General features: G+C 38.0%; 3 protein-coding genes across 7 annotated transcripts in view; all 3 read left to right on the forward strand.

Annotated features, from left to right (window-relative positions):
• The window catches only part of prkag2a (protein kinase, AMP-activated, gamma 2 non-catalytic subunit a), a 64,143-nt gene extending 60,513 nt beyond the window's left edge, over positions 1–3,630 (forward strand). For 3 of the 5 annotated variants that reach the window (XM_084398385.1, XM_084398386.1, XM_084398387.1), the window contains 2 exons: positions 62–155; positions 2,299–3,630. In XM_084398385.1, the coding sequence (XP_084254511.1) occupies positions 62–155; positions 2,299–2,336 (132 nt within the window). In that variant the 3' untranslated portion in view covers positions 2,337–3,630. Of the gene's footprint in view, positions 1–61; positions 233–2,298 lie in introns of all 5 variants that reach the window. The other 2 variants (XR_014626105.1, XR_014626106.1) reach the window with 2 other exon arrangements.
• Positions 3,631–5,351: 1,721 nt separating this feature from the next.
• Positions 5,352–13,049, forward strand: cox4i1l (cytochrome c oxidase subunit 4I1, like). The gene is made up of 5 exons (XM_084398702.1): positions 5,352–5,656; positions 7,478–7,571; positions 7,727–7,888; positions 9,762–9,893; positions 12,775–13,049. Exons 2-5 carry the CDS (start codon positions 7,478–7,480, stop codon positions 12,906–12,908), a joined length of 522 nt encoding a protein of 173 aa, XP_084254828.1. The 5' UTR covers positions 5,352–5,656; the 3' UTR covers positions 12,909–13,049.
• Positions 13,050–13,781: 732 nt separating this feature from the next.
• The window catches only part of bcl2a (BCL2 apoptosis regulator a), a 51,583-nt gene continuing 44,191 nt past the window's right edge, over positions 13,782–21,173 (forward strand). The window contains exon 1 of the mRNA XM_084398823.1: positions 13,782–15,025. Coding sequence (XP_084254949.1) covers positions 14,471–15,025 — 555 coding nt within the window. The 5' untranslated portion in view covers positions 13,782–14,470. The remainder of the gene's footprint in view (positions 15,026–21,173) is intronic.

The following is a 21,173-nucleotide window of genomic DNA, read 5'->3' on the forward strand; positions in this document are numbered from 1 at the left end:
CTCTAGGTAACTACAGAGGATATTGTCTCCTCTAGAAGCTGATGTCTCTGTTCTCAATCAGGTGCACAGGCTGGTGGTGGTGGATGAGAACGGCAGCATTGTGGGCATCGTCTCTCTGTCGGACATCCTCCAGGCGCTCGTTCTTAACCCCGCAGGTATAAATGCTCAGCATTCCTAAAGCTCATTTCCAGCAGGACCCTCCTCTTCTCAACCTCTCTCGCCCAAACCACAGGTACTTCATGCATAGGTTGCCTGACACACCGCCACTGCTGCCGCTGCTGGGGTCACCGAGACGATGCATGACCACTGCCTGGCTCATGATGTGTGCGCCGATGGCATGTGCTAACTTGCTCTTTCTGTTTCCAACACAGAACCAAACATGATTAGCTTTGATTCTAGAGGGCAGTTGACAAAGGATGGCCTGCGTGTGTGTGTGTGTGTGTGTGTGTGTGTGTGTGTGTGTGTCCACATTTCACCGCATATGATTTTGATTAATGAATGACACTTGCAGGACATCAGAGCCACTGCAGAGCTGCCCATCTGCTGATGGAGAGTGTCCTGCAGTATTTCAACTCAACCACTCACTCTGTCCTCTCAACACATGCACACAACACACATAACGCCGTAGGTTTTTACAGAAGAACCATTATATAGTTCTGCTTATAAGTTTGCAAACCATTTGCAGAATATGCAAGATGTTAAAAGGGATAGTTCACCAAAAAAACTAAAATTCTGTCATCATTTACTCACCATCATGTTGTTCCAAACCATTTTGGAATAATTAGTATTTCATTAATTATTGGAAGATATTTTTTAATGAGAGATTTTAAGAGAGAGGTTTCTGTCCCTCCATTGCTTCAAAATGTTCATAAAAACATTGTAAAAGAAATCCATAGAGTTTAATCCAAGTCTTCCTAAAAGACATGATCGCTTCATATGATGAACAGATTTAATTTAGGCTTTTATTTGCATATAAACATTGATCAGCTAACGTACACAGAGCACTCAAATATGGTAAACGGAAGTTCAACCGTACTTGCTTGACCTGAGAAAAAAAAAACACTGGTTCTTGAAGAAGCTCAGATGTGTTTAGTGTTACGCAAGAATGAACCTCATTGGTTCTCGCGTGTCAAGCTAGAATGCTTGAGCTTCCGTTTACTACATTCGAGTGCTGTATGTACGTTCGCTGATCAGTGTTTAAATGTAACAATTTTATATTCTGCAAGGGGTGTGTAAACTTATGGAAATATACAGACCTGTATAACCGATGGAATATGTTGCACATCTTGGTATGACAGACATCTAAATCCAAATCAGATGGTGGGATATAATACACTTCTCTCTATTTTGTCAGGAAACTCTTAACTTTCTGAATTTGCTTCTTGAGGTCGCTGTGTGCTGGGTGCCTGTCTTGTTGTCTGTGAATTTATAACACTGAATATTAATTGCTGCTGTGAAGAGTGTTATGAATTCTAAGTAGCAGATGTGATGCTGCTAATATTGCAAATAGTATGCATGGATCAAAAGATATTCTGCCCTGGTGTACAGTCCTGCTTCTGGAGATGGACCTTCCCGCAGAGCAGGGTCAGAAATGAACGGAAGCTTGAGGCAAAAAATAACAATAATGCCCCCCCAAATTCAAGATAAGGGGGCAAAAAAATGCCCCATTACAATTAAACTAAATTTATTACAACTGTAGTAATAGACAGCACTCAAATTTGGTAAACGGAGGCTCATACGTGCTTGCTTGATGCACGAGAACCAATGAGGTTCATTCTCGTGTCACCCCAGCATGTTTGAGCTTCCGCAAGAACCAATGAGGTTTGAGCTGCCATTTACTATACTTTCCTGTAGCTCAAACAGTAGAGCGTTGGCGCTTGCACTGCCAAGGTCATGGGTTCGGTTCCCAGGGAAAGCAATAGGTGGGTCAATAGTCTTTCAGTCGAGGGATAGAAAACTCATCTAAAATATCTTCATTTGGGTTTTGAAGATGAATGAAAGTCCTATGGGTTTGGAACGACATGAGTGAGTAATTAATGACAGAATTTTCATTTTTGGATGAACTAACCCTTAAATGGAAAAGTTCTGACCCTGCTGCAGAGTCAATGTTCAATTTAGATAAAACACTCTGAACCTGCAAATCAAAGACGTAGGAACTAAATTTGTCAGAAGGGCCGATCTCCGAGCAGCTCTGGTTGAAGATGCATGTTAATGAACTGCCTACTAGTGGTTATAGGCAGTACTGCAACTAAAAAGAGACCTCTCGTTTACATGTTGTCTGCTCTTTTACCTTTGCAGGTATGACCAGGAAGGACAGCGAAGCAGAGACGGAGTGATGCGTGCTGAGATTGCTGGGCCATGTGACGTTGCTGGCAGAGACTGGAGACAACAAGTTTGAGCCACATCTCTGAATGAAAGAGAGAAACCGAGAAACTTGACCTAGATGAGTGCTGTTAGAAGGCAAAAGAAAGGGTACACAGACTGGTTAATTGCTCTATCATTTAATATATGGATGAACGTAGTGGTCGCATGAGGCGAATAAGGTGGATCATCTCTTATTCAGAAGGACACTGTGAACTCTGCCTATTATATCACACAAAGCTTCTGCACGCACACTATGATAACTATACTTTTAGCTAGACCTAAAACTACGCCATCTGGTTCCTGAACAGTGGTCTGCGCACAGACTATGGACTGTACCATAATCGCCTCTTTTGGGAGGGGGGTGTCTGCGCGTTTGCAGGGCATTCAGTAATAATCTCAGTATTCAATGCATGTTAGGACTGTTTGCTCCTTGTGTACATACGATTTTCAGCTTGTGCCGTATGAGCCCAGCGCGCATATTTCTACTTTTGACTACACCTCCTGAATTTAGGAACTGTTGTTGATTTCGTTTAGTCTCCACAATCCCTTTGTAAATGCAGACAGAAATGGTTTCCTCTCTATCTGTCTATGGTGCCTTCTGTCCAGCAGTTATCGCCCACTACTGGTTGCCAACAGAACAAGATTAATTGAATGTTGTATCAAAGCGAATGTCACAGTTGTTACAAAAACCAAAAGCCCCTTTTTGCTGTTTTAGTGCGTCACTAAATGCATTTACTGAAGAGCTCTACATTTCCTCACTTTGGGTGTTCATTATTTTCTTGATGTTTTTGAAATGATGCTGTAAATGATAATTCAAATGTTTATTTATTTATATTTAACACTTTTGTATTTTTGAAAGTGATATCTAAGTGTGAGATGGAAAGAACTATTAAGCCCCTATGCAGTAAAACTTGATGTTGAAAAGTGATTCAACCTTAAAATCCCACTTTTTTTTTTTTTCCTGTCCATGAGGCGACCGATTCTTGTTTGTATCAATTGTACTGTACACGCACACAGAGCTTCTGTCTGAAGAATCTACAAGTGCCAGAGAAAGGTATATTTTTCTGTGTATTCAGTGTTGTTTGTAATACTTCACATTATCATTTTAAGTTCTGGTTATTTGTTTTGCAGATATATGTTAGTGCTGTTGTCATGAGAGTGATGTCCAGAGATAAATGCACAACATTAGCATGAGAATGCTAATGGATAATCATACTTTAGATTAATTTTTATTTTACAGTTAAATAATAAAAAAGAAAAACAATGTCTTTGAAACTTTTCTTGTATTAGCCTAAGATGATTCATAAAAATGTGTAAAAATAAGAGGGAGATGCTGCTCTTGTAGCCTGCTACAACATGTGTTTTGGTGTTTACTATATACTGGGGAAAAAAATGTAAGCATTTGTTTAAGAATTTGCCTATTAATTTTAGTTTTCCCATATATCTGTTCAGTCGTATCTCCCATGAACCTGACATAAATTGCCGACCTACCTCAAATGGCAGTAGGCTAAAATGTCTGTTTGTGAGTTTGTCACAAAGTACTGTTTGCTTATAAATATAAATAAAATGTTAATAAAGTATTACAATTCGAATAATTAATTAACAGTTAAAATTAGAATCATTTTTAACTGGCTGTCGCGGGTGGAATGGGGAAATCCTTCCAGGATTCAACTGCTAGTTGTAGGCGTGTCAGGTCACATGACCTGCTAGTCGCGCCTAAAACCCGACATAAGGAAATAGGCCTACTTGCTGTAGGTAGCCTACTAAAAAGTGAAGTTGCCAACGTAACATTTGTCCTGACAGTACCTTGTGGCTCCAGGATGTCGTTAAAGTATATATATATATTTTTTTTAATGGAACAATTAACTTTTTTTTTAAAAAAGTTTGTAAATGTATTTTAGGTTTTGTATCATATTTGATACACCATGCTTATGAATATGGAGCTCACTCACAATCGAGGAAGAAAAAACATACATTTTATAGACGATGGCCCAAACTGAGCAAAAATATACTGTTATTTTATATGGCCAAAAGTTAAGATGAAATTCTGTTACATTATAATGTAAATAAATGAGACCATGAACCGAATGTGGACATTTTTAAAAAGCCTTTTACTTGCAAAAAAAAAAAAAAAAAAAAAAACCCAGAGGGAAGTAGATTGTTTAGGGCATGCAGACTACAACAGATTTTTCAGATAAGTTTTGATGTCATGTCGATCATTTGGCTCATAATTCACGTTTCCAACATGATACTGTCTGCTTTATACGGTTATATATGGTTAAATCACTATATTTCTTTCCCTGTTAGTCAGGGCTGGCCCAATATGATTGAAAATTGTCAATGCTTGATTATTCGTAGACTACAAAACACCCATTATCAATTTATATTAGCTGTAGCTGCGTGTTGCTTACATGTTTGTCAAATTGTAACAGTATAGCAAACCCAGAAGAGTGGCCAGGTCTTAATTTGTACTTTAATATTCAAAGTTTACAGTACTAAGTGGTATACTCAATGTGCTGTACTAAACAAACCAGCAGACAATGCATTTACTGTAGTTAACCACTTTAATTGCTTTTGGTAAAAATAAAAATAATACGTGCAAATGTGCAGAACAATGAACTAAATCACTTTAGATAAACAGTATCTGAACACAAAATAGGATATTGATACATGGAGATACAAATTGAGACATTGAGATTGAGTAAATAATGGCAGAATTTTCATTTTTGGGTGAACTATCCCTTTAACTATCCATGTAGGCTACTGTCCTGTTAAGACCTGCACGCTTCTAACAAGAAGATTACTTTCACTTTTGTGATTGCAAATAAGTGCAGTGTCCCGTGAGTTAACTCTAGCGCTGAGTTAACATGTGATGCGAATGTATGTAGGACCATAGTTTGGGGGCCCCCTAGTGGCGGCGGGGCCCTTAGCAGTCGCATAGTTCGCTCTGCTGTTAGTAACGCAACATATAAACGGAAGTCAAAAGCATACGTCGAGACTACAACATGCTGGACAAAATGATGTGCCACCTTCCTTGAAGGGAATCCTAGTCCTAGATGAAATACAAGTCTACGAAAAAAAATCGCGTCAGTCAGAATCAACCTGTAGCAATGGCTTGGTGCGCGCGCTCATGTGCGCTTCTGGCGAGCCTGTTCCTGACTCGCGCTCATTGGTTCATTTGGCTGATAGCACCTGACTCACAATCCACCCGTTTCTAACTGATCCATGAAACCATAAAGACAGAGCACGTAGGCAACTTCTTGTCGACAAGCTCAGACCATCATTTCTCAAGGTAAATTCATATGCATTTAGTTTTTAGTACTAAATAGAGTAAATATAAATACTCACTGATGCTGCAAACGCTTTATTCCAGATGTGCATGTGAGATTAACTACAAAATTAGAGTTAAAAAGTTCCTCTCGAATGAGGGTAAACCATGCAAATTATGTCCTTAACTGGAACTACGCAATGTTTACATATACAGCCTATTTAATTTAAAATGATAGGCTAATGATAATCCTCGCTTTTGGATAATGTGTAATCTTCCTAAAATAGCCTAGGTCTATTTACAACATTTTGAACTTGAAATAACCTGTTGTGTGTGGACGAATAATTAATGTCATCGCATTTAATACTATATATTATTATATAAATACCTATCTCGGAATGTTTGCATGAGCAGTAGATCACTACAAATTTTTTTGGCGTTTGCAGATATTGAAAGAATGCGCGCGTGATGATTTTATATTTAGATTTGTATTGTTTCACTTTGCTCGATATTGATGTCACGCCCCCCGTGAAGTAATTTTAGCGGCTGCAGAATATTCCACACTACGTGACAGACAGCACATAGTCCACATCTCCGACTCTAGCTGGAAACCTGCTCATTTATATTTATGTTGCAGGTGCATTGATATGAAATGTGATCATTTACAATCATAAGCATTTAGCTGCCTCTTTTAATATCTGTGTCGGACGTCATGAGCAACGGCATTTCACATTCACATTTGCATGTATTAACCTTGCAGACGCGCTTTCGCAAAAGCTCCATTTAAGATCATTGGCTGTGTCTCCAGTGAACTGGCTGCCTTCAGTGCCTTGACTGCATATCTGGGCATCACAAGTGAAGGTTGAGCAGTCAGTCACATATGTGGTCATTTAGAATGCTCTTTAGGCATCCCTAACTCCAATATTACGGCTACAATAATACTGTAATGGCAAATCTTGAAAAATTGGACTTTTAAAAATTAGATTTTGGTATATTATGGAAATGAATCAAACTAAAATCTTAAAAAGTCAAGGAAATGCCATTGACACTTCTATCACATTTCAAAGGTTTTGGGTCAGTAAGATAGAATGTATCTTCATCTGGGAATTTTTTTTTAATTTTTTTTTTTTTATCTTACTGACCCCAAACTTTTAACAAACAAACAGTACATGATTTATTATGGTCACTTTTTTGTTAGAAGCAATAAAGACTTGCTGTTCTTTTGAACTTTCTATAGCTATATGTAGCCTATCATTTTCAGCTGTGATAATAATAAGAAATGTTACTTAAGTACCAAATAGGCATATTAGAAATGATGATTTCTGAAGGATCGTGTGACACTGAAGATGCTGAAAATTCAGCTTTGCCATCACATGAATAGATTACATTTTTAAATATATTAAAATAGAAAATAATTATGATAAATTGTAATAATATTACTGTTTTACTGCATTAATGATCAAATAAATGCAGCTGAGTGAGCGAGACAAAAATAAGTCTTACCAGCCCCAAACTTTTTAATGATAGCATTTCATCAAAACAGCTATTTCTGAGTACAATCTCTATGTGTAACCTAATTTTTATATATATATATGTCAGTTACTAATATCATCATTAAGTTCATTCTAAATTAGAACACAATGAATTGTGATCATATCTGATATAATCAGTGTGTTGCATCAATACTTTTGGACTTGGTGGAGACTGTGGTAAAAGAGCAGAAAGTTAGCTCCTATACAGTTAGGTTTTGAGACTCAACCATTGTCAAGCCGATCCCTGTGTGACTTTCCTGGAAGCTTAATGAGTTGTCCATGACTCCGGCCAATTCATACCCATTGTTTTTAGATGCTGGCTTCACGTGCACTGGTGCGGGGACTGCAGTCTGGATTCTGGAGGAGGGTGTCAACTTCATCTGGTGCCTGGGCTGCACATACTCACGGTGATCTATCTATCTATCTATCTATCTATCTATCTATCTATCTATCTATCTATCTATCTATCTATCTATCTATCTATCTATCTATCTATCTATCTATCTATCTATCTATCTATCTATCTATCTATTGTTCTTTGACTGTTCTTGTTTGTCCTCAGATGTCGATGTGCTTGATTGCTCCGCTCCTCAGTACAACAACCGTCTGGACACTCCATTGCCAGATGTTCCATTTGTCAGAAATCTGAGTGCTGAACAGAAGAAACTCAAAGAAAAAGAGAAGGGACCGTGGACCCAGCTCACCAAGGAGGAGAAACTAGCCAGTAAATCTGCAGGGCTAAGGCTAACTTTTTGCTTTTTTTAATCTACCAACAACCTTAAACAAGTGGAGGCTAGACTTTGAACCTGGGTGTGGAGGAAACTGTTACTCAGCTGAAAGACCACATTTATCTTTACAGTAGCTGTATAAACATACTCATATATCATTTTTACTCAAAGTAGAAGTAGGTACTGTAAGGAAAATATGATATACAGAACCATTCAAATGTTTGGGGTCAATATGTTTTTTAGTTTTTTTTAAAAGAAATAATACCCCCCCCCCCACCCCACCCCTACACCCCCACCCCCACAAATGGGCACATTAAATAATTAAAAAACATATTTCACATTGTTATAAAAAAAATAAAAAAAACATTTTTAAATAAGTGTTCATCAGAGAATTAATCCAAGAATGGCAGTTTTCACAAAAATATTAAGCACCACAACTGTTTTCAACATTGACTATACTTATATTCATACTTATATTATTATTATTATACAATATGAATGGTATTTTAGACATCAAACCAGCATATAATTTCTGAAGGATCGTGTGACACTGAAAACTGGACTAATGATGCTGAAAATCCTGGAGCCATCACACGAGTAAAGTACATTTTAAAATATATTACAATATTACTGCATATTTGTAATCAACTTAATTCAGCCTTGTTGAGCATAAGATACTTCTTTCAAAAACATTTAAAAAATCTTACAGACCCCAAACTTTTGAACAATAGAGGACATTATCATATTATCACATTATCTATTTTTAAAAGTATTATATCCGATTTTATTATATATCATATTCTCTTCTATTACCTTTTGTATTACTTTTACACACACACACACACACACACACACACACACACACACACACACACACACACACACACACACACACACACACACACACACACACACACACACACACACACACACACACACACACACACACACATGTCTGGTTCACTATCTTTGTGGGGACTCTCCATAGACGTAATGGTTTTTATACCGTACAAACTGTATATTCTATCCCCTTACACTAACCCTACCCCTAAACCTACCCATCACAGGAAACATTCTGCATTTTTACTTTCTCAAAATAACTCATTCTGTGTGATTTATAAGCCTTTTGAAAAGTGGGGACCGCTGGCTGGTCCCCACAATGTAGGTGATCTCAGGTTTTACTATTCTTATGGGGACATTTGGTCCCCACAATGTAATATAAACAAGGGCACACATCACACACACACACACACACACACACACACACTCGCTCACTAGCTACCAATAGAACTGATTCAGATCCTTTAGGATCCTTTGAATGCTGATCGAACACTTGGCGGAAACTGATCAGTTTTCTTTATAGGTATTAGTTACTTGCTTTTAATGTTACGAGGATTCAGAAGGAATTTCAGATGGAGCAACAAGCCACCCCATATCAGTCTGTCTGGCATAAATATAGTGATATTTCTTTTTTTAAATATTCTTATTTTTTATATTTTTTATATTAGATTTTAAATCTATATAAGAAATATATCTATTCATTTAATTCATATAATATTTATTTGCAGTTTTATATTCCTTTGTGATGTATAATAGATTATTTTTTACCTGGGTAAGATCCCTCAAGGCTAAATTATTAATATAGTAAATGGGTCATGAGTCTTGGGAATTATAATGCTAATGCCAGATATGCTAATGACGCTCATTTAGCCTCAGGTTTATAACGTTCTTTACCACCAGATGGCAGCGTTGTCCAGCTGTTTGAGTTGAATAGTGGCAAACCTTGCCCTCCGTGTGCATGCAAGCAGGGCAAACTACTAAATCCAACTATTAAGATTCAGTCTGTGTGTGGTGTCTCTTTCTTTGCAGTATACAGACTCACACATGAGCTGTCGTTTCCAGAGATGAAGAAAGGCTCCAAAGAGTGGATGACTGTCCTCGGGGGCATGTTCTTCTTCCTTGGCTTCACAGGGCTGCTGGTCTGGTGGCAGCGTGTCTATGGTGGGTTTATATATGAATATATATATACATATACATCCTCTAGTCTAAATGATGCTTAAAGTCACCATGAAATCAAAATGAACAATTCTTTTTTTGGGGGGAATATTGCAGTATGCACTTCTTTTTAAAGTCTATGTGCCCTCATAATCTTTAATCAAAATAACTTCCCTTCCCTCTTGCAACAACATCTATTCTCTGATGATGCGTTTACTGGCGTGAGGGCGAGACAACCTGTCAATCACATGAGATCACAGCATTAGCAAACGAAAAAACGAACCAACAACCAATAAATTCCCAATGGACAAAATCAAGTCCCGCCCTACATTTTTTCTTGTTTGAAAAGCTGTTTCACTCAATATACATCACAACAGGAAAGAAAAGACTATCGCAACCTCCGTTTTATGCGGACTTTAATGGTTTTTGATTGGCGGGAAAGCTTTAAATGCTTGAATTTCAGGCATTTCATCATTACTGATACGCTCTGGATACACTTTGATGTGAGATCCGGGTGGATTTAATTGTGTTGATGATTTATTTATTCGTCCAATCAGAATCCAAAATCAACATAACGTATTGGCTTCTGCTAAATTAAGGCTCAAAACCTCGCTTAGCATTTCCACTTGGATTTTGTTCTTTTTGCCTTATCATTTGTATCCCTTTCCTCTAATGTGACCATCAGATCTCAGAGTACAGATCGCTCTGACTTTAACGTGTCAGATGGAGGATTCAGTTGTGCCTTTTTACCTGCAGCACACACTCCCCCTGCATTCACTCGGCTGAAATAATTGGACTTGGTTGTGTTTTGCAGTCAGCAGTTTAAAGGAGCAGAAAAGAGGGGGAAGATTTACGTGTTTGAGCCTCGGCTTCAGTTCAGGAATCCCTTTAGACCCAGCTGAACTTCTTCACAAATGATAGGAAGAATTCCAAGGCTGTGTGTATAAGACAGATGGGAAACAGTTGACATGTTTAAAACAGAATGAGTGTGCATTGTGTGGTTGTGTGTTTGCATAAGTGTGTGAGTGAGTTCTTGTCGGAAGCAGACGAGTCTCCTCAATCTCGGTCTCAGAAGCCCCAGGTCTTTGAGGAAGGAAGTCAATGCTACATCACCTCAGGAGAGACACAGTAGAGGAAAATAATGCAAGGAGGGAAGAAAACAGAGAAACTGTGAGAACAAAAGTTTGGTGAGGATCCTTGGGGGGGGGGAGTAGTCAAAGTGAGAAAGGTATACAGAAGTCCAAAAGTCAGTTGTCGGTTGAGCGCTGGGTATTTCCCACACTGTCTGGCTCATGTTGTGACTTGAACAACTCTGCTCTTGGGCGCTGTTCTTCTAACTCATTAAGACTCATTTGAGGTTGACTTCGGCAGTTGTCGGGATTCATTTTTTTTACAGGAGAGCCACCTGAGATACAGTCATGTCGCAGGTTTTTGCAGGCATCTCTGCCCCACGACTGCCCAAATAACTGAAAAGAATTTCCTTCACATTCCTGCAGGGCAGGTGCACAGACTCCACCTGGCAAAAAAAATGAACTGTTTTCCATAATCTTTTTGATGTGTTCATGTGGTAGAAACTATACCGTCTGCCTTGAGGGGAGGTGGGGAGATGCCCTTGGAAAAATGACATTATATTAACCAAATACCAGATATACAGAGTCCAAATCGAAAAACTGGGATTAAAAATTTGAACCTGGAGACAAACAGAAAGTTTTACGATTTTAAAAGAAGTATTATTATAGCAGTGTAAGAAATTTGCCTATACATACGCACCCCTGTTAAAACAGATGATTTTTGTGATGTAAGAATGAAAGAAAGATAAATGACATCAGAACTTTTGCATGTTTAATGTAAAATTACAATGAAAACCAAAGTGACATTTCAGAGAAAATTATGAAAATGTCATAAAAATGTTATATATAAAATAGAAATATCTAAAAATAGAAATATGTGTATGTATATACTGCATATATATCTATCTATAGATAGATATATATATGTTTTGAATTCAAATTTATTTTGATATGCTGTTAATATTATAAAAATTAACAATAGATGCATTTTTTGGACTTTTGAACTCTACTGTAAACCAATTTTCAGTGCATCATTCTTATAATTTAGTTATAAAATAATATAGGCTCCACCACTGCAACCTTTTTTTGACCGAGTGGATTTGCATATTTATTTGCTCCATTTTTACATGAACCAGGTTTGTGTGTGCATGTTGTGCAGACACAATAGTTTTCTCTAATTTGTTTATTTTTTTGTCGCCTGCTCTTCGCCTGGAGGATAAAACCCCAGCAGAAGAGTCTGAGCTGGCAGGTGCTGCCCTCTGTTAGGACACTTAACTGCTGACTATCTGGGTTTTTTTCTGCTGACAGGTCTACAGTTCCACTGAGGGGATTTCGCACAATAACTGTGTCTTCCACAGCGACATCTTTTCCGCTTTTTTAATTGAACGATTTACAAGAGTTTTATCAGAGTTTGTTTGGTTATTCTGTGAAATATATGAATACATACCGTTAATACATTAAGGGCATTTCGGAATAGTTTGTTGTCCCTTAAAGGGATAGTTCACCCCAAAAATGAACATTTTGTCATCATTTACTCACCCTCAATTTGTTCTGTTGAACACAGAAGAAGATATTTTGAAGAATGTTGATAACCAGACAGTTGATGGCAGCCATTGACTTCCATAGTAGGAAAAAAGTCAATGGCAACCGTCAACTGTCTGGGTTATCAACATTCTTCAAAATATCTTCTTCTGTGTTCAACAGAACAAATAAACTAATTTTATACTCACAGATTTGGGGTGATTCAATGATGACAATGTATTTAATCTAGAATTTCTCTAAATTCTTTCTTCATGTCACCAATTATGTTTTGGCAGTGTATGGTGATGTTCCGCACACTTTCTCTCAAGAGTGGATCGACAAGCAGACGCAGAGGATGATAGATATGAGAGTGAACCCCGTCCACGGATTCTCTAATAAGTGGGACTATGAAAAGAAACAGTGGAAATAAATGCATTCTGATGCGCTAATATGATGTTTGCATTAATGAGACGTTCCAAACTCAATAATGCTGTGCAACCGGCAGCCTTAAAATGTATACCTGTGTGAATCCAAATAAATGCACTGAATTAAACTCAGAGCTGCTTCAGTATTCTGGCTTTGTACTGTTTGTACTTTGAACAAAGCATGTGTGTTGGTACATTTAACCTGATACCTGACTACCGTAGAATTTAATATGCGTTAACATGATTGGCTGGGGCAGGTGGAGTGAGAGAGTGTGTTATTGGCTGAGGAGTTCATCCAATCTCTTTTAAAGTGCCTAAAATAACTTGTATGACAAGTTAATTATAGAAGAACAAATATTAAATGTAGTTCCACAGTGCTTCAAATAGTTTTAGATGAAGTCACACTGCTTGAAATGTCATGTTTACTACCCAATAGACACACTGCTAATTGCGTTCAACAAGTAGATCCATTAACCACTAGGCGATTTAAAGGGCTAGTTCACCCAAAAATTACCCCATAATTTACTCACCCTCACCCTCAATCTATCTGTCTATACCAAGGTTTGACCCACATTGATTGCACTGAACAAAAAAACTGAGTTCCACAGAATTTGTTTTTTTTTTACAACGCTTCCTAGTTCCCCTATTGAAAATGTATTTGTCAAAATGAGCGAAGCTTGTGCTTAAAGACATGCCTGAAGTATGGAGTCCTGAGGGATTAATGAAAAAAAGCTTTGACAAAGCTGAAAGGAATGAAAAGAATTGCACTTCAAACACTAACCCAGACACCATAAACACACTGCATCTGGAGAGGCATAGTACTACGGCAAAAGAAATGAATGGTGTGACGTAGGAAGTGCCGCCCCCGAAGAGAGACTATCTTCAAACAGTATTCAGTTTCAACAACAGTCCTAGCGTTGCTTCAATGAACGCGCCTGTCTCGATGTCATTCGTTGGCGGTGACAGAGCACGCTTAGTTTCTGCACGATTCGTGCCGCGCGTTGGGAAAAATTGAATCTTGCCAAAAAGCGTGGAGATATACTTGTACATTTTACATACAGAAAAAGTGCTTCTTCGTGCGCTGACTTGGTTGCTATTTTCTCTTCCGTCTTTCTGGGACCTCGAATGTCAGTGGAATAATTAGAAACACAGCGCTAGCATTATTAACTCTCTTCTTCGGGCTCGTAACGTCAACGACGTCGCAAGGTTTTTTCTTTCTTCTCGCTATTGGCTGGTGGTTCACTGGAATATAAGCGCAGTCGGAGTCTGAGCTGTGAAGGGGCATTCCTCGCGCCGCAGCAACGGCCACTCTATCCATCCTCGGCGCGCGCTGGACATGCAGGTTTGCAGACAGTTATGGCTATAAAGTTATAACCAATGAATGTGATACTCAGTCATATTATTTTCCTCAAAAATTCCATTTCAATGAGAGAAATCACGTCAGCGTGATGTGAATTTGAATTTTTTTTCTGAGCCCTTCTCTGTGGGAGCCTTTTTTTCCGTTACAATGTACTTCGAATAACCGACTCTTTACCGCTCGCGCTCGTTTTTATCCTGTTTAATAACGATGGCTAACGAAATTCGCTATGACAATCGGAATATTGTGGAGAAATACCTCAATCACAAACTTTTAAAGAGGGGATATGTATGGAAACTTCCATCTTCTGGGGAAGAAGATGACACCTTCAATAGAGGAGAGGGCTCCTCTCCAAACTCTGACAGGAGGAGGCTTCAGGCTCCCTCGGCCGGCGGGGGTAACAACTCTGAATGCCTGATAGCCCACCGGCTCACCCGTTCAGACCCTCATTTGAGGCTCTACCGGGTGTTACGCGAGGCTGGAGACGAGATAGAAAGGATATACCAGCGTGAATTTGAGGAGATGTCCCACCAGATGGTATTTAGTCCCAATGCAGCGCAACGCAGCTTCTTAACCGTGGCTGAAGAGCTCTTTAGAGACGAAGTGAACTGGGGGCGGATCGTGGCTTTCTTCGAGTTTGGCGGGACCATGTGCGTGGAGAGCGTCAACCGGGAGATGGCGTCCCAGGTAGATAGTATTGCACACTGGATGACAGACTACCTGAACGGGCCACTGGAAAACTGGATCGAGGAAAATGGAGGTTGGGTAAGTTTATGGTCAAATGATCGTGACCTTTGCCCAGTCATTCATTACTTCATCTCTGCAGCTGAAGCTTAACATCATAACAACAAGACCCATCAAGACCCATGCGATGTTGTTTACTATCACCTTTTACCAATCAAATTATTACTTTCTTAGTAAGGTTTGATTCTACTAAGGAGGGTCACAGCAGATTGTAAAAAAAAAACCATGACAGCAAAATTCAAGTTTTTGTGCCTTTTTGCTTTGTGGCTTCTTTATCCAAGTGCACTCCTAAACACTGACAAAATTGGGAAAAATACTGAGAAAGGGACTAAAATATTGATGATTTATCATGTAGGCTACTACAGATTTGTGTCCAATCAAATTCTCTCTAGTAAGAGAAAGTCCTTCCTCCATATCACTCTGCAATTCATGTTTAGGGCTGTGATCTTGCGAAAGGCTATTGGATATTTAAAATATGTATTGTCCAAACTTCCTGTTTCAGTAGAAAGTATGTTGTCACTAGGGAAAAAACTACACAACCGTAAAGTGATTCATGGGTTTTTTAAGGCGTTTTACATAGTTTCAGGCTCTAGTCTAAGGCAATGAAATGAGTTTAATTCATTGTGTCTCTAGTAGAATGGGTTAGTTGTTTGTGTGGTACTGGTCTGGTTTGAGTTGAGTCAGCTTGGTTTTTGACAGTTCAATCAAGGTGAAAGTGACACTTAAGTCATTGTAAGCTACGCCCCTCTTATGTCCTGTAAGAATAGAGTTTTTTTTTTTTTTCAGAGTGAAAGAGGCATCCTTTTTCTCTAGGACATAGCCTATGACTTTGTTGCATGCTAGGTCATATGAATTCTTAATGATTGTTTGGTTGTAATTGTAAATAATTCCAGCAAATGTCAAAAAATAAATAAATTTATGGTCAAATGAAACACTGTAAGGTAGAAAGACGATTTTTTAAGAGATAAAGAAATATGTTTTTGCTTGAGGTGAACCCTCAGAGAGTTCATGCTGTGATTTACCAGTGGGACAATTTAAAGAACATGCTATTTTCTGTGCCTGAAGACACCTAGGTAGGGTTGTGGCAGCTGCGCGAAAGCCTCATCCGTTTGCACTATTTGTTTTAAAGACTTATTAAATTAAATGTATTTACGATAACAACTAAATTGTATTGTAATTATTATAATAATTATATATATTACAAATTTATTATTGTAATAATATAGATTTTTACTATCAATAATACCAAAAATTATCATTATAATAATATAAATAATAATCATTCCTGGTTGGGGACGTTGAAAAAATAATTTGTTTAAATGTAAATTCACGAGTCATTCAAGGTTAATGGTGAAACACTCAGATACTGTATAGTGCGTGTTTCTTTAATGCTACCACTACACTATACAATACACTAAATTGTTACTTACACATGGCTGGCGCAACTGGCCCCTGGTGGCTTGTCTCTGAAAAGAAAGGAAATCTGGCATGTGTAAAAACCGAGTAGCCTATATCCATGAACGTCCAACTCCCTAGTCAAAACAAGTAAACATTTTTGTTCCTTATTCTTTTTCCTAAAGAGCCCTTGCTTTAACACTATCCTTCACTCTGACTGCAGTGCTTCTGTGCTGAATTATTTACGGCATAAATTGGTGCAGCCCATCATGGTTGTGTTGATCCTTTATGGTTGGACTGACTCCACCCTATTCATCTCAGAACCCCAGTGTAAGATGAGGGCTGTAGACAGGACTGTCCTCCAAATCATGAACTGAACTACATTGTGCGTGTTATAAGCTTAGATAAAAATGGTGTTAAATTGCAGTTTGGGAATATTTTCTCTTTTCCTTCAAATAATCAACCATTTGAGCTTGGTATTATGCGAGATGGAAGAGTCTAGGGATGCACTGAAATTTCGGCCACTGAAAATAGCATTTTAGTTTTTTGCTCGAAAGAGGGTCACTGAGGGGCAGTGTTCAGCGCACATGTTTCATTCTCACTCTAGTTGTTATCACTTCGCGGTGTGACGCTCCGCTCAATATTCCGCTCTATGCAAGTGCGAAGCTCAGTTGCTCACAGCCCATGCGAACGCGCCGCTCATGTACCGCTCATGCTCATCGGAAAAGCAAAGTAGTAAGTACACTCAAATAATGCGTCGAAATTTCTATGTAGTAGTATACTTGTTTCTGTTTGCAATAGCAATTTCTGTTTGTGGTATAATAACCGTGCTGGGCAACGCTGGTCACTGATCCGCTCCCCGCTACGCTCTGCTCACATGTTCTGATATAGCTTTGTAGGACTATACATTATTTGTATAATTGGTCAAAAATACATTTGTTAAATCACACTGTAAAAAAAAATCTGTTACATTTACGGTAAAATACCGGCAGCTGTGGTTGCCAGAAATTTTCTGTAAAAAATACGGTAGCAACATTTTAGATTTTACAGACTTTACTTAAATTTACAGTAATAAACCGTATTTAATTATCTATCATAATGTTAATTTACTGACCTATTGAAGTATTTATATCTGTTTTGTACCATAGTAATACACTGACAACCACCGATCACAGTGGAAATGAAAATTACATGATGAATTAAAGCTCATCACAAGCAGCTCTTTCACAAGAAAGTTAATACTAATATATAGAAGCTGCACAGTGTCATTCACACAAACACTAAACACCATCATGGTAACACACGTGAAATTTTAAAAATGCAATAAACATTAATTTAACAACATTAAATGTAACATAAAACCCTAATGTCATAACTGATTAGAAAAAACTATGAAGAAACATAGTTATTTCAACAAAAATACATCAAATGTGAAGTGTCACGCAGGGAATTGTGGGAATGTCAATTTACGTTTTTTCAATGTAAATGATACAATGACTTGTTCTTTTTCACTTCCAAAAAACTGTAAATTTAACGGTATTTTACAGTAAAATTACATTAAATGTACCGTTAGATCTATCACAGTTGTTTACCGTATATAGTAAGGAAACTTTCTCTTAACCAATAAACAGTTTTTCACTGTAGCGTTTTTAGTCTTTGACCGTTAAAATCACGATATTTTTTTACAGTGAGAGTCTGCTGTATAGAACTGAATACAGAAAAATATATTAATAATTTTATATATTTTCTGTCCAAATTTAGTGTTACTTTCAATAAAAGTGTGGTTATTTTATTGCTTGTATTTTTATTATTATTTAGAATCATTAAACTGGTTGAATTTCATTAAAAAGTCTATTATTAATACAATTAATGCAAAATAAAGCTCATTTAAAATTAGAAATAAACTATTTTTAAATAGCATTTTCAGTTTTGGTTTTCGTCCAAGCGCATCCAGAATTTTCGCTTTCGGTTTCGGCCCAGAGTTGTAATTTCGGTGCATTCCTATACAGTCTTCTTCTGACTGCAGACTAGAGGATAGCCTAGTTTCTCCACTGTCTGGTACAGCTGCGCAGGTGGCCCAGCGGAGCCAGAGCCATTATTCCTGTCTGGATGAAAGGTGTGCTGGGGGCTGAATTAATGATGGTCATTACTCAGCACATCTGCTGCAGGTTAGACTGACTCAAATGGCCTGTGATAAAGGGAGGTATGGGGAGAGCTTTTCAGAGCGACCACCGTACACAAACACTCTTCAAGACGCAGCATTCCCATTATTTCATTCTCTGTCTGTTATTTTAAAGGTCAGTTGTAATGAATAGATGTTGAACTATTTGATTATATCTAGTGATGTATGACTGTATCAACTCTGTCATTCCTTTAGTGAAGAGATGCGGTGCAATTAGGATACAATTAGCAGAGAAGCATTTTAATAAGCCTTTACGTGTCCCTGCATTATTCACAAAGCTCAGCACTTTTGTCCAGAGGCAATGAATGATTTATTTATTTCATTTTGTCATGAAAAGCACATCTAGAGTTTGCATTAAGACTGTTATTGCTGAGAGAATTGGCTCGCTCATGAGAGTTAAATATTACACTGAGTCTGTCATTAACAGCTTCTTGAAATGTAGGAATTGTTTTGAAGTGCTGAGAGCATTTGACGTTGATATATACTTGCACAGGGGATGCTTCCCGCTTGATTACCTCTGTAGTTAGTTATTTTAGGGGAATCTTTATTAAGTTACTGATCATGTCCCAATAGCTTACCATCAGAGCGCTGGTGCTGTTTAGGCCTGTTCATTTGCTTATGCCTCATATAAAGAATGCATTTAAAAACTTGCTGTTTGGAGATTTATAAGGACTTTTATCTCAAGATCAGAAGAGTCAATGGGGATGCAGCCAGTTAAAACACTACTATAAGCTTTGCTTTAATGTAGTTTTGATCTGTTACTCTGTATAAAGTAGTTCAAGTGACTCAGGTACTGGAAGAAGAACAATTCTGCCTTTGCTAAGCGTATCACAATTAAGAACGTCAAGTGTTGTGCCGATATTCATTTCCCCATAGAAGGTCCTCAGTGTGTAAGAAGGGCTTCCCATTTGCTCTAAATTGGTCAGATGGCTTCACTTCTCTGGCTGAAAAAATGTTCTCTCCACCCATGGTTAATCCCGACTTATTATCCTCCTTTTGAATTAATGTGATTCATTAATCCTAGGAAAAAGCCTGTCTGTGAAGAATATATGATTCAGCTGTACCACAGCGCTCTGTCTTATTACTCTTTTTCCAGGCCCCCTGCAGGGATACCCCGTTTACCCAGCATGCCTTGGAGACCATTGTCTTACTTCAGCCACTATCACAGGTTGAAATGGACTCAAAAGACTTTTAAATGCATGTTCTGTTCATGTAGATTGTCTTTTGTTTACAATGATACAATTAATTTGGTTCTGTTAGCCATTTTAATGTAGTTCTTCTTAATGATGGAAGTAAAACATGCCGTGCGTCATAATGGATGTAAAATAATTATTGTTGCCGCTATTTTAGAAACGGCTTGCATGAGTCTGGAAACTGAATCAACGTAGTTTAATGCTGCTTGGAAAGTTTTCCATCCATTTTGGCCTTTCTCTTGACCCTTGCCTGTAGAAGTGTTTTATAGGTGACTGCAAAAAATAGACTCTCAACCACTTTACCTGCCTTTCTTTTTTCATAAAAGAAGAAAAGAACATCCTACATGTGTTACTCAGGTTTGAACAGGTCATTTCTTTCCTTTTTTTGAGTCGAGAAAATCAGATTTCTTTTAGTATTTTGTTCTGCATGTAAAGTTATACTAGAATAATACTGCCCCACAAGGGCAAAACGCTCTGTTATGTCATCTTTTATTGAAGTATGTTATATTTCATGCATTAAAATAACTTTTTAAAATGGTTTAATTGCTTTTTTAATGTGTTTAACAGAAGCTGTAGGAGTAGAGTAGGTCTGTTGCCTCCCAATATTTGACAGCACTGCACATGGCAAAATAGAGCAGATGCTCAGACATTTAGGACTTCTGGTTTGCAAAATGCTTAATGAGCTTTCTCATTACTGTGTAACCGCTTTGAGCTAGCTCATTTAGCATGCTCTTTTTTCCCACCCCCTCTCTCAACAAATTGATGTTTACTATTGTCGTAATTGCCATGTTACTGTTGAGGTGTAGGTAAAGATGGGAGCTTTGTTGGTTTGGTGAACTGAGATCAAGTGCAGTGCTTACGTGGGGCGTTTGCACATAGGCACACTAGTTATCCCAATGCACAACATTTGCTTAATAATCTCCGAGTTATTGTTGAGATTGAGGGAAGCTATTATAAATAAATCAGTCAGCAGTTTATGTTAGGTTCAGCTTAAACCTTTATATTTTACTATAGTTTTACTATCCTTGTGACTTCCGGAGGCAGCCAAGCGTATGGCATTTAACTCCAGCCCCGATTCAGATAATGAAATCAGTCTGCGTGTAAGTTTGTTTAGACAGACTACAATTGCGCAGGTGCTCACCCACACACCACATACCTGCGGTTCATTACAGGTTTCTTGCTGTGTACAGTACACTGCTGATTCTGATACCTTAGAGGCATGTTTGACCCCACCTGGGTCTTTTGTTAGTGGGTGTTGCGTTTTGGGGCGTTTTACAGTTTGAGTCAAAGAACTTCAAAAGCTCTAGCATCGCTCTTGTATTCATTTTTCCCGAACATGTGCCTCCTACAGCCCTTTCAAGTGACACTGTTTATGAAAGTGATATTGACAAGAAAGACA

The sequence above is a fragment of the Rutilus rutilus genome (assembly GCF_951802725.1).
Source record: "Rutilus rutilus genome assembly, chromosome: 24".
Lineage (NCBI taxonomy): Eukaryota > Metazoa > Chordata > Actinopteri > Cypriniformes > Leuciscidae > Rutilus > Rutilus rutilus.